A 14974-nucleotide genomic window follows, 5' to 3' on the forward strand; every position below is an offset into this window, starting at 1 on the left:
ACAGCTTTTATTACCGTAGTTCACAGCTTTGCGTTCCATGCGTAGGTCAAAAGCCAGCTCAAGGAGAATCTACACGTTCAGACCAGTTCAAAATGTCATCTGACCCCTGGGAGAGAGTACTGTTTGTGTGTTCTACCAGAGGGGCTTACATTTCCAACCAAAGGTCTCACATATTCTGTTTTATAAATCAAATTGTACAATTATAATGTATCGTTTGTCATTCAAAATTACAATGTTACTGTTTCAGAGTGAAGTGTTCGAGTTTGAGTTCGAACCAAACTTTTATTACATGTTCGAAATGATTTTGGATGTGAACATTGAGGAGGTGAAGCTGGGTCTGTTAGACAAAACTGCAGAAGAGACAACATTTTGAACACAATGACGAATCCTCTTAACAGGTAGACATTGAAAGTTAGCTGTAAATTAAGCAGGTATCGTTGACACCACAAGTTTCTAAAGTTTAATTTTGAGATGTCAGTGATCTATTATTTTCATTTTAATAGCATCAGGCTCCAGCCCTCATTCTGTTGCTGCCATACATGCATAAGGTATGACTTCAGTCCTAAAATGTTCATGATTCATTATTTTGTTTACATCATAATAAAATATATATTTGAACAAGTAACTTGATCCACTTTTGCGTCAATCAGAATGTGAAATTGTGGACGAGCACAGAAATGAACTGATTCAGAGAGTCACGTCGGTGATGGAGATAGCTGACTGTTTGAGGTCCAAAAAGATGATCACAGATGAAATGTGGAGTGAAGTCCATTCTGAGAATAAACACAGAAAACAGATGAGAATCTTGTTCATGGTTCTGCTCTCTGGAGGAGCTGGTGTCAAAGCATAGTTTTACACACTCCTGAAGGAGAAAGAACCCCATCTAGTGGATAGTTTGGAGTCTGCTTTACTAGTGCTCAGTAATGCAGACAAAGACATCACAGTGTTTACATTTTACAAAGACAACAGCTAACATATTAGAACACAGTATAATTTCAAATATTGTCCACACTGGATGCGGCGCGACAAGAGACGCGACAAAGCCATTAAGAACACGCAGGTTGTCATGTTGCGTCGCGCCTGTAGTTTATTCTCGTAACATTTCAACTTTATTCTCGAAATCTTCAATTTTTTTATTTTTAACGTGGCACTAAAACACCGTGGTAGAAATAGTGACCAGTGGTCGACTCCAAGGATATCAATGGGTCAGATGTATAGTTGCACATTATTTTTTTGTGTTTGATAATATATTGCATAACTGTGTTTATGCAAAGCATATTTTCCTTGAAAGAAATACCCCTACCTAATCCTAATTCCATACATTATCCCCTAATGTTTTAGGCTCAGCCCCTGATGTTTTTATATCCTAGATACGCCCCTGGGTGACATCAATTATTATTAAAGAAATGCACAAGTCAAAAATGTTTGTTATTATGGCAGATGAGACCAGAAATGAACACACTAACCAATGTCACTGAGGGAACAGTCAAAGAGAGATTCCCATCCCTGACAGAGCTGAGAAGTTTTGATGCTTAATCAATAACAGAAGTAATAGAGGAAATTACAAGAGAAAGAATTGCTCAATTTAAGTGTGTTGCTCAGACACGATGGGGCAGCAGTAATGGGGCGGCTGGATGTGTTCAATCTCTTTTCAGGGAGAGCTGTCAGACGTTACATAGACATCTAGAAGATGTCTGCAAGATGTGTATGATTTAGAATGGATGTAAAGACGCTCTTTCTAAGATGTTTAGCAGATGTTTTTACACCGTAGATGTTTTCCAGATATCTTTAGAATGCATATAACAGACGTTCAGACATCTCCGAGACGTATAGCAGATGACCAAATATGTATTGTAAATGTCATGAAGATAAATAATTATCTGATGAATAAAGTTTTTTCATTTTTCTATCTTTCTAACTTTTCAAATCCATTTGTGTCTGTCTGTTGCCCATCCGTTATTTCAGCAAAAGTCTGGTTTAGGCCAAACCCTTCTTTATAAAAGAACACTCCTGCCATCTGCTGGTGGAAATAACCTCGTGCATCCATAGCAAGGAAACGCTCTGTAAAAGAGCATTAGCTCGAAAGCCATGGTGACCACATTATTTTAGATTAAGCCACATACTATTTAATAGTGATGTAATTTGACAGTGTTGGACTTAAAATTGTCCTGCATGTTCAAAAATTGAAGGTAGGCAATCTCTAACAAGTATTGAAGTTTATTGGTCAGAAAGTATCAAAGTACAGCGCACTGGGTTGTCTCAGACACAATGTCTCACAAAGAATCAACCCGGAAAAACAGTTTCACACAGTATTTATAGTATTTCTCGTCGTTCTGTCTTCCTCCTCCTCTCGTTTTGGCTCCTCCAATAGCACGCTCTTTCTTTGTCTTCAGCGAGTGGTGTTCATCACTTGTTTCCCTCCACTTCTGCCAGATTCTGAAAAACAACATTTCATCCCCCACCCTACTTTCTAGAGAACACACTGCATTCTTTACCTGTTACAAAACTATGTGTGTGCGTGCAATTTCACCCTATTTCACGACCAACTGACCTTTGGCTCAGTTCCTCCTTCCACTCACACACACACACACAGACACATTCTGTTGCAAGCACATCATTATCAGCACATAGCTTGGGTATCAAATGCATGTATTAAAACACTCACAATATTATGACTTCACCTCTTAATAAGACAAAACTATCTAAATGATTAAATGTACTTACGTAACTGATTAAATGATTAAATCCCTCAATCCCTCTCTTAACCTCTGAAAGAGGTCACAATGTTTTGCTCATCCTCACCAACATCATCTGTCACATATGTGGCTAACAGGGGCATGCTATAAGGCGGGGGGTTGTCTTTTTTCTCTATTGCTTCCACAATCAGTCGGTTGCACAGGGATCTGATACATGGTATACAGCAACATCCACATGTCACTAGGATGGCTAGAAACACTGCTATCGAAACCACTATGGACATCACTAAAGCCTTCCATTTTATGTGGTAGTCCCCTTAGTGTAATTAAATTCCATGCCCCCATATTGCTTCAAACATGAATCTATGGGGAGTGATCTCTTATGCCTAGTTACATTTAATTCTTGTTGAGACTTTTCTATTCCAAAAATTATTCCCACAATGTTGACGGTGATGATGAGGAGTAATCCCATACATGGCCAATTTTCCCACAACCTCATGGTTAAATTTAGAACAATATAAAAATTTGGAAAAATCAGAAAAATCCTATCTAGAGATTATGACATACACTTATAATGCTTATGTTGCGTTTTCTACTGTGCCTGCGTCTGTAATTTCACCTTCAGCACCCTCCCTCTCTTGGACCTGATACTGCAACAGAAATACACATTTCTTCATCCCGTATCCTGTTACATTTTACAGAAGATTACAAATTATCACGTGGATTGAGTGTAATTCAGATTATTCTAAAGATCTCGATATCTAGTTCACAGAGTGAAGGTGTGTCCTAAAACCTGTTCATACACGTGTACCTCAAACTAGTCAGAAATTCCGATCACACGACTAGATTGCCTAAAACTGCTGTTCGTCCTCTGCTTTTTGGGATTAATGTGAACTCTTGAAATTAACTCAAACGCGTCCACAATGGCTGATTCAGATGAAGGTGAGTAAATACATCTAAAATGAAATTCTAATTAACCCAAAAGTTTGTTTTGATTGACCACCAGCAATGTAAAGGTTACACACCGCAGTAAAGATAGTTTATATGTTGTGAATCCGCATCGCGTGCTGTGTACATGAACACATTATTAAATTTAGCACACAATGATTTGTGAATTCATGTGAATCGGTTTCCCCCGCACGATATGCGCTTTTTATTTTTGCGACTTCTTGTTTTCAAACGCCTATAACTCATGAAGCTGAAGACCTAAATACCTAAAAAGACCATCAGCTTGTCCACCTTGATTTGTGAATTTTTTCACAGCAAAGTTTGTCTGCAAAATCGTGTTAAATTGTTAGATACGAAGGATGACAAATACACAATCTGTACCATTCACAGCTACTGTCAGTGTACACGCACACAAAGTTTATGCATTATAACTTTCACAAAGAAATTCGTCTTTTTTATATAATCTTACACCTGTGTTTATTATGTCCTGTAATAATAATATTAACGGTTTGATATATTATACATAATAAGCCTGTACATTAAATATGGCATACTATTCCTATGTTTTTGATGTTTTAATGACTATTTCGATTTGTTTAACATTTCACAGACCAGTATTTGCCGCAAACACATTCCTTGAGTCCTTCACGTGTAAGGAAAATGAGTTTACAGGTTATGAGAGTCCATCGGCCCTCAACAAATTGCCTTAAATGGTGAAAAACACTCTCTTTACACCAAACTTAATTTGTGAAAACTTTCACAAATTGATTTGACTATTTTCCTTTACCCTGAAGGAGTCAACCCAGCGGGCACCTCGATGTCAATTTGATGTCAAATTTCAGACAAGATTTGATCAAGATGGTGCACCACATCATTTCAAATTCAAATCATACATTAAATTCTTCAAGGTTTTTAATGAGGTGAAAATATGAGGTTTATCCCATACTGAAATTGGTTAATGTAAGTATAGCCCAATATGTTTGACATTGAAATGACGTCAAATCAACGTTGCATTATAGGCATTCATTTGATGTTGTATTGACATCATATTGACATCAATGTAAATCCAGTTGAAATAGCATTTTTCTTCTAACTGGCCCCTCAAAATGCATCTATTTGTCACATCTTTTGAAGCAGTTGTTGGATTTGTACATGAAAGTGGACTGCTGTAACTTCTGTGGTAAAAAACACTTTTTTTAAAAGTATGTAAATACTCATGCTGAAATAAAAGGAAACAGTGATTGTTAAATTTTACAAGAAAATATACTGATTTGCCAATAATACATTCAGATGTAATTACAATTTAAAATATTAAAAACAAAAGCAGCATTTTTGCTGTAACCCCACATAAAGTATTATGTATCCTTATTTTTGTTATTTATAGTGATATTATATTACTGTAAAATTAGAAAAACATTGCTGTAATTGAAAATACTCATAAAATTGTAATACCTTATAATGTATGTACCATTTTTACAGTATTACAACTTCATGTTCATTTTAGTCAAAAAACTCTTATAACTTTTTTATTATTTTTTATAAATTTTTATTTTTCCTTAATTTTTTATTAATAATCATTAATTAATCATTAATTTTATTATGAAAAATGTTGGGCCTACAATGCCCATTTATTATCTGTCTTATGTATTTCTTAATACCACCTGTAGACGGCGCCATGGCCTATTTCACATTTCCGGGTTTCTCAGCAGCTGAAGTAAGTGAATGGACTACAACAATTAATTTATTTTTTGTGTGAAATTTGATGCAAATGTAGTATAACATATTATTTTATACATACACGTAAAAATATAAAATTTATAAAAATATTTGGAGGATTTACTACGTTGACCGTTGAAACGTACGTCATCACGTCTTGCGTAGAGGCCACTGTTTGCTATGCGGTCGAAGCATTGGAGAAGGTTGTCGCTTTTTATCAGGTGAGTAATAAACATCTCATGGAATAAAAAATACGTTATATTGGGTAACTTTGAAAACCTAGAAGATTGTGTTTTGATGAAATATATGACTTGGCGATATATTAGAATCTGGTGAATTGAAATATCCCGCCAGAAGTACCGTGAAGATTTCTGAGGTAATGTTAATGTGCGATCCATTAAGCGTGTAACGTTGAGTTAACGATTTAGAAATGTCAGTGAGTAATGTTAGTTTTGCAATTAATATTCGGATAAAATAAAAATGCCCTCATTTGAATCTCTTTACCGATGCTATGCGACAAAGCGAAACATACCCATAATTATAATTCATAATTTGATACACACTGATGAAGTGTTCTAAAATGTCCTGGTAGATGGTCCACTGTGTCAAGCAGGACCAGCCCACACTACTAAAGGTACCAAAAGCTGGTTCAATGACCATTTGTGTTACTGTGCTCAAAGGAAAACTTCTCAGCTGTTCTGGTCACTTAGTTGTATTGTTCAACAATCTTAACAATCATTGAATACTGATATGGTTGTCTTTTTTTCAGAATTCTTACAAACAAATTGATGTCAACAATGAATATGGATGGCTCAGGGCTGAAGAAGGATTCTGAATAAGTAGGCCTTAAGCCAATTGTTTATCAAAATTATTTTTGTTCATTTGGGATATGATCTGGGAAAACCCATCACATGGTGAAATAAAAAATACTGGTTTTAGTATCATATGAAAGCTATTAAGCCCTTTCCAAAACTGTTTTTATTTAATTTACAAATTGTTTTTATGGAGTGGGTGGTCTAGTGGGTTAAACCACTGAACTGGTAAATCAAAAGGTTGCTGGTTCTATCCTAGTAGCCACCACCAGTGTGTTGCTCAAGGGGGATTGTCCCTGTAATAAGTGCACTGTAAGTCGCTTTGGATAAAAGCATCTGCTAAATAACTACACGTAAATGTAAATGTTTTTAACAAATGGAAAGGGCTTGAGAGCTTTCATATGATATCAAAACCTGTAATATGTACAATTTTGTCATGTGATGGCTTTTTCCAGATCACTTAATATTTATATATTAATTTAAATGTAATTCAAGGAGGATTTTATATTTATTAGTTGTTTAAGAACATTTTAAATTTCTGGAATTGTAGCTGATTGTATTTAATAAAACATGTCTTACATTAAGTACTGTTGTTTCATTATTTATTGGTCTAGAATAGGACATCAATTTGTTAAAAAATGTAAAAGAAATTGCTAATCAAATTAACGTCAAAATTTGATGTCAATTTGATGTCAAATTTTGACATCGATTTGATTTGCATTTTTGACCAATTCTTTGATGCCGATGTTTGACGTCAATTTGATGTCTATTTAACATCAATTGCCCACTGGGAAGGAATGTGTTTTGGGCAAATTCGGATCTGGGAAATGTTTAACAGAGCAAAAAAGTAATTTGATAATAAGTAATAAAACTCAAAAAGAATTTAGTAAGAGGTCATTATAAAGTTGTGTAGGTGTCATGTCCCTTTAAAGCCATAGATCACCATTAATATGCAGTTTAAATACACATAATGCCATGCAAAATAGTCAAATCAATTTGTGTATTTGTCATCCTTCGTATCTAACAACTTAACACGATTTGGCAGACAAACTTTGTTGTGAAAAAATTCACAAATCAAAGTGGACAAGATGACGGTCTGTTTAGGTCTTAAGCTTCATGAGTTATAGGCAGTGGTGTAGTCTACGTGATAGGCAGGTATACGCCGTATACCCACTAGGAAAGTCAAAGGATTACCGTATACCCACTTAAAAAACGTGAGGATACGTAACAACATCGCTTTGTGACAGAACTGTCATTCATAAATTCACCCCGTCTGTGTTGCGATTGCGAATCACTAACATTTTTGGACCATTGGGGCTTCAGTGGCCTGTGACCTGGATTTGACGTCACCTACCAAGGAAAAGCAGTTGCTTGGCGGTCTTTTTCGGCGCAAATTTTTAATTCATCTTTAGTGTCTTAACATCGCAAGATTAACGTTATTCTGAATCTTAATTAGAAGATATGAAACGAAAGCAGACTCAAAGTACACTCTTTGAGTGTTTTCGGATGCCTGCCCCTAAAGCTACAGCAGCTTCGGGTGACACTTCATCTGCAGCAGATGACACGATCGTTACAGAAACTCCAGAAAATGAGGCTGATGCTATCGTAAAGTTACCTGGTAAGTAAAGCTAGCATACAGTACATGTTATCATTAAACGTAACTGTTATAGCAGGGGATTGTTGGTATATTGAATTTTATCCAGAACTTGCGAGGGGAGATTGTGTGTGTGTGTGTGGTAAACAGAATAAAAATTGTATATCTCCTTATTTCAGATGATGAGAGAAATGAGAACCCCTGGCCAGCCTTGTGGACTGAAAGTCAGGCTAGGGAATTTAAAAACAGGCATCCTTGGTTAGAGTGGAGGGACAGTAAGTTAGGTAGATATCAGCTGCTCAGCACACACGAAAATGTTCGGCCGAAAATGGCATTATTGGCCATAACATAAAAAAAACAGGCAAAAATGTAAACCGAAAATGAATGTCACCCGCCCCTCCCTACCGTGCGCAAGCGCTTAGGTTTCACTCACGGTCGAGCTGTTATCACGCGTCTGCCTATCAAAGATTGTCATGTCAGCGCAGGACCGGCGATCTCCTGCCCTCCTTGCAGTGATCTGATGATGTGACTGAGTGTTCGTGCTGTGTTATCAACATTCCAATTTATTATAAACAACAAAAGACAGTCAACTGATAAAACCTGTGCTCCAGGTACCATATTCATATAGTATCATCATTCTTAAAGGTATAGTTCACCCAAAAATGAAAATTGTTTTAATTTCCTCACCCTCAACTTGTCCCAAAACTGTACGAGTTTCTTTCTTATGTTTAACACGAAAGAAGGTTTTTTTTAAAATGTTGGTAATCAGACAGTTGGCAGCACCCATTGACTTCCACAGTAGGAAAAAATATAGACTATGAAAGTCAATGAGTGCTGCCAACTGTCTGATTACCAACATTTTTCAAAATATATTCTTTTGTTGGAACGTTGATAACACATAAGCAGTCTTTAATAATGCTCTCAATTACACGTAGATGCATACTTTATGCATTAGTGAGTTTGGTGGTGCCATGGGGTGTCGCTCTGGGATGGGTGCGTATGAGGCTGGGAGGGGAAAAAAGCACAGTATACTCACTACAAAAAGCTAGACTACACCACTGGTTATAGGCGTTTGAAAACAAACAGTCGCAAAAATAGAAAGCGGATATCCTGCGGGTAAAATCGATTCACCTGAATTCACAAATCATTGTGTGCAAAATGTAATAATGAGTTCATGTACACAGCAGCGCGATGTGGATTCACAACTTATAAACGTTCGAATGTCAAACCGCTAAACTATATTTCCTGTGGTGATCTACACCGGACGTGACCGACAAAATACATTAGAGACGCATCATTTACAACACATTATAATTTTAGATTTTGTCCACACTGGATTATTCGGATGTAAAAAATTAAATTATCTTTAACAAGGACTGTCTAATGGCAGATGTTGAGCGATGGTTCTAACGTTTATATCATTTCTAAGCACCTATATATAAGGTTTAAACTATGTATTTTTCGAAATTGTTGTTTTTAAATCCCCCGGTCTGTTTGTATAAACCTCTGTATCCTTTTAAGCCGATGGTTTTAGTTTGATGGCCAAAACAGATAAAGAGTTTCTTCCCTCATCAGGCTCTTCCCCACAGACACAATAGAACTGAAGAACCGTTTTTTTCATTGTGTGAATTAGGGTCATTCAGAACATTAAAGGCAATATACCGGTTCAACTGGTTCAATTCAATTATCGTTATCAAATGAATGATGATAACATCGTAAATAATTCCAAGTTACAAACTGTGTATTTAAGTTTTTTATCGCATGGTTAAATTTATTTAACAGGAACGATGTTTACATGATAAAATACGCGAATTAAATTATCAACAACAAGGCGTTTAGAAAAGTTTGTAAACTATTGTTATCTTTATGTCGCCAGCTTCAATATTGTTAAGGGATCGACTATGGTTATTGCAGTAAAACTATGTTTAATGTTCGTATAGTTGTATAATAGCCTGTGTGGCCATAGGCAGTTGCTTTCAGTTTCGTTGTTGGATGTGGCTGTGGAATATTTTGCATGTTGGGCGTACGAGTGCACCCATTGTGAACCACAGAAAAATATGTCAGCGGTTACGTATTGCTTACAGGGAGACTTGCGTCAATTTATGTCCTTCTGTGGTTTAGTGAAGTCGTGCTTTCGTTTTTAAAGCTCTTTCAAGCACTATGGAAGTAGGATAATGAAAGCGGAAATCAAGCCATTGCATAACACAGCAATTATATATTGTGGAGGTAGGAAACCGCAAGAACTTCCCCGTTTGTAGCAGGCCTAAACGAAAATTAACATGGACTTCTCATTGGACAAAAAAACAGAAATAAGAGTAATCAGGGGCGTCGCAACCGTGGGGGATAAAACACCCACACTTTTCCCGTTGAGAGGGTTAAACACCCGCACTTTTTTGCCGTTTTTCCGCAGTTTTGTACAAACGCCTTACAGCAGTCTCTCCTCCGTTTCTCTGGCCGCTCTGTGTCTGCAATCGATGCGGCTTCCTCTCCCCCAGGGTTGCCAGGTCCAAGAAATATTTCCATCCCAATAACCCTTCAAAACCCGCCGAAAAGTAATAAAAACTAGCCCAATTTTTTCCCTCTATCAAATCAAAGTTTACAACTGCCTAAAGACGTTTCTATTGCCATATTTTTTATCTGAATGGTTTCCTATGTATTGTATATATTGTTTTGTTCTGTTGAACACAAAATAAGTTTTGGGATATTTAGGAAAGAAAATAATTCTGGGTCACGTTTGACTACCATTTATTCTTTTCTGCTATGGTAGTCAATGATGCCAAAGAATTTGCAGCAGCTAACATTCTAGCAAATATCGTTGTATTCAACCGATCAAATACATTTATACTGGTTTAGAAACAACTAGTTTCATAACAGAATTTTCATTTTTGGGTGGAGTGTCCCTTTAAAAATATCCCACGTGCACGTAAATGGACGAGAAACATGTTTTCTCTTCGTAAGACATTCAGAAACTTGGATACATTTTGGAAACATTTATTGCATAATGTAAAATCTGTTAAAGCACGTCAATGATTTAGTTGTTCTAGACTACGTATAGCGCTGATCAAACGTGATATTTGGCAGCCGGAAGAATCAAGTGTTGTACACTCACGAGTGATTTCTCTCATTGTGCAACGTGACATTCACCTGATGAAACATTTGTTAAAACATGATGTACTGTGTCTTATACCATGATTGGCTGATCTGCCTTAAGTCCCGCCTCTAATATTGGTGTGTTAGATTTATCGGTTAGCTCGTGCTGAGGACGCGGGAACGGTAATGGTTATTTACGTCTTCCTTTTCCAGCGACTTTGAATGATTGTTTATGCTTTCTAAGTTTTTAAATAACCTTGATAGGTGTTTGGGGAGATGTTCTGTTTATGTTTTGTTGATATGTCGAGTGTTTTCTGTATTATATTTAGTTTGTAGACTAAATATATAGCTTAATTCGGTTATTTATGTGGCATGCAATGTATAAAGTAACTGTGATGAAGAAGGCAGGGAATTGACGAGGAGGAGGGACAAATTGTCATTGTCAAGCAGTGTATTTATGAGTTTATTGATTTTGATATTTTGAACATTGCTTTTTTTGTTTAGCTGAATACTTTTGTGGATACTTACCTATTATGTTTGATTGTACCTGTTGAAAAACTATGAAAGAAAAGTGTATATTATTTTAATGTTTAAAAACAGAAAATCGTTACATTATTTATACCACCAGAGAAAAAGCTTTGTGTGGGCGTTTTTTATATCTCCCCTTTTCAAGGTGCAAGTAAGCAAACTTTAGCAGTCACAGTCACAGTCCTGTCAGACCCATGTCACTATCAAGTTCACCACTGTCTTTTCCCCCTGGGATTTTTAAAGTATTTCTGATTCATTAACAAGTCTACTGTTGTGTATTTTCACAACAGAGTTTTGACTTATTTTCTCTGTGTTCCGAATGTGTTTTTATGTTAAAAGGTATGCTATACCTTTTGTACCGTTCTGGCATTACATTCAACGTTTTCATTGTTAACAAACAAAACACCTCCATCCCCCGCACTTTTGAAAAGCTTGCTACGCCCCTGAGAGTAATCGATTTTTTCCCGAATACACTTTGCAAACTAATGTTAGTCAAAATGGTGCTTGTAGACTGTAGCGCGGTGACGTCAGGCATTTCGACGTCACGCATGTATAAGTGCGCATGCGCAACTTGACGTACTGCATGCCTTAAAACCCCAGGCGCCATACAGACGAAGTTTGTTTACTTCTGTATTCGCGAACGTGTTCAAACAACACGGTGATGAAATCGATTTCAATGTCACCAGGTCACCATATTTATGGTGTCTTTACTATTGTGTCTTTTCATTTACGGATTTTTATAACAGTGCTGTCTTTGTCATAGTCACAGAGGATGTCAATTAAAATACAATTATAACATGTGTGATATGTATTCACATTTGAAATGGCATAGTTTCTCTTTAATATAAAAAAAGAGCCCTTAAACAACTTAAGGCTTGAAAATATCAGAGCTTTTTAATTTTTTAAACGTTTTTATAATTAGTTTTGCTGTGTATTTACTAGTGGTGGGCATATATTAATTTTTTTAATCTAGATTAATCTAGATTAATTCCAAGATTAATCTAGATTAATCTAGATTAAAATGGCTCATTTGAATTCTGCCGAAGGCATTCAGAATGTGTGCTACCCAAATAATGACTAAAAGTAAGTCTTTGAGAACGGGTGTCTAAAGCCAGGTGGCGCATTAGACCAGGGGCTCATCTCCTGTTTCCAAAATGCATCACAAACTGCTTGAGAAAGCTGTTCTACTATGATAATTGGTGATGAAAATTAAATTATGTTCAATAAGATGAACTTGTGACTCCTGAGATAGGCGCAGGCTCCCCGTGACCCGAGGTAGTTCGGATAAGCGGTAGAAAATGGATGGATGGAAAATGAACTTGTGTTTACTTCCGCATTAGCTAAGGGATGCTTTGCGTTTAGGTGGTACTTGAGACCGGAAGAACTCCTACAGTACATTTACAGTTAGTCATTTAGCAGACGCTTTTATCCAAAGTGACTAACAATGAGTTAGGGAGCAACAAGCGATATGTCATACAGGAGCCATAATACATTAGATCTCAATACAAAGTTACTGATTTTAACTAAAGCTAGACCAGTACCTGTTGAGGGAAAGTTTTTTTTTTTAAACCAATTCCGCATTGCACAAGGTGCAAACAACCTTAGTCTTGTCGATGTTTCCATTGGGAAGCTTTTTTAAAATTAATATTCCCTGAAGCAAACCCGGCGGCTTCATAGCTGAATCCATGTTAGCACGTCACGTTTGATGCGGTAATTTCACAGTAACGTTATGTTGTGTTCAGACCAAACGCGAATGGCGTGTCAAGCGCGAGTGATTTATATGTTAATGCAAAGAGCCAATAGACCTACTTGCTGCGCGAATCGCGCGAATGAAGCCCTGCTTATGAGATGATGAGGCGGCTTCTGCTTCCGCTTCCGCGAATGACGCGAATCACGCGAGTTGAAAAATCTCGTTCTCGCTCCGTACAGTGCAGTTAAGCTGGTATACATCCGCGCTAAAATATCAAGGTGAAAGTCATCATACCTTGCGTAGTATAAACCCAGCTCCCAACCCAACTTTGAGAATAGATTAACGGCGACAATTTTTTTAACGCGCGATAAGAGTCTCACGCCGTTAACGGCCCACCACTAGTATTTACACAGTACAGAGACGGTGCCGGTGTTACAAAATTTTCTGTTACCCGTGATATTTTGTGACCGCAGTGGGCGCTGTTGTCACTGTCGACAATTCTCAACAAAAAGACCGTAAATTCGGGCGAGAATGCGCTTTGTGCTCGTTCGCAGCTTCATAATCTTGCGCAATAACGCACTTTGTTCTCGTGCACGTCACTGTGAGCGGGCTTTTCGGAAAGTCTGTTGAGAGTACAGACGTGACGTGAGTGGCTGAACACGTCGATTGAACTGTACAAAGCAGGTTCATTTTATTCCTATACTGATTGCGTTTGGAATTATTGCGATTGCCATGGTCATTGTTTTATAGCCAATATGTAGGTGTGTGTGTATATATATATATATATATATATATATATATATATTAGTGGTGGGCCGTTATCAGCGTTAACGTGCTGTCAACGTGGGACTCTTATCATGCGATAAAAAAATGTCGCCGTTAATCTATTCTCAAAGTTTGGTTGGGAGCTGGGTCTATACTACGCAAGATATGATGACTTTCACCTTGATATTTAAGCGCGGATCTATACTATATGGGGAGTCTGCAGACCTGGAGCATGCAGTTTTGCGTCCCCAGGCAGTTTTGCGCCCCCAGGCAGTTTTACGCCCCTGCTGTTCCTTATTTCTCCAGTAGGGGGAGTATGCAGTTTTACGCCCCTGCTGTATAATTAAAACAAGTAAGTATTACTACAAACGAGATCAATGATATCACAACATAAGCCTAATTAGCCAGCCAACAACTACTATTAAGAAAACAAGATACACGATTAATTGAGCACTAACAATCACAAACGTGATAAAACCCACATAAGGTGCTCATACATTATAATCTAGATCATTAAGTTAAAATATTTAATGGAAAATATCAGAGAGGTACTGTATATGTGTGCAGCTAAACTGAAATAGTTTATATATAATATAGAATGCAATGCAAGTTAACAGGGCCAGAAGAATATCTTACCAGGACAGGCCATCACGCATTGACTACGGAGACAAAGTGAGAATAAATTATAAAGAAAATAAATATGAAAATGAGTAAGAGATATCGAGTTGGCATACACGTGGTTAGCTAAGGTTGATCCAGACAAAACATTGACCTGGTCGCCAATAAGTATTAATTGTATTGTCTTTGAGTTTAAATTACACTGACCAATATCTATATATATATATATATTAAGATGTTTAAATTAATTCATAACAAGAAAAACTATTATTTACCATACCTCTAACTCGCGATTGACGACGAAGTTATCTGTTAGGTCTGTTAAGGTGGTGCATAATGAACGGCGAAACCCTAGTGGAGAAATAAGGAACCACAGGGTCCTAAAACTGCATGGGTTGTAAAACTGCCTGGGGCGCAAAACTGCATGCTCCAGGTCTGCACACTCCCTTTTCTCGATCTATACTTATCTTAATTGCACTGTAGGGGGCGAGAACGAGACTTTTCAACTCGCGTGATT

General features: G+C 37.1%; 1 protein-coding gene across 3 annotated transcripts in view; it reads left to right on the top strand.

Moving 5' to 3' along the window:
• Positions 1–2235: 2235 nt before the first annotated feature.
• The window catches only part of nlrb5 (NOD-like receptor family B, member 5), a 46456-nt gene continuing 33717 nt past the window's right edge, over positions 2236–14974 (top strand). For 2 of the 3 annotated variants that reach the window (XM_056744648.1, XM_056744649.1), the window contains exons 1-2: positions 2236–3638; positions 5312–5358. Coding sequence is in view for 1 of the 3 variants with exons in the window: in XM_056744647.1 (XP_056600625.1) it covers positions 3620–3638 (19 nt within the window). In the remaining 2 variants the exon portion in view is untranslated. The remainder of the gene's footprint in view (positions 3639–5311; positions 5359–14974) is intronic. The other variant, XM_056744647.1, reaches the window with a different exon arrangement.

The sequence above is a fragment of the Triplophysa dalaica genome, chromosome 3, assembly GCF_015846415.1.
Source record: "Triplophysa dalaica isolate WHDGS20190420 chromosome 3, ASM1584641v1, whole genome shotgun sequence".
Classification (NCBI taxonomy): domain Eukaryota; kingdom Metazoa; phylum Chordata; class Actinopteri; order Cypriniformes; family Nemacheilidae; genus Triplophysa; species Triplophysa dalaica.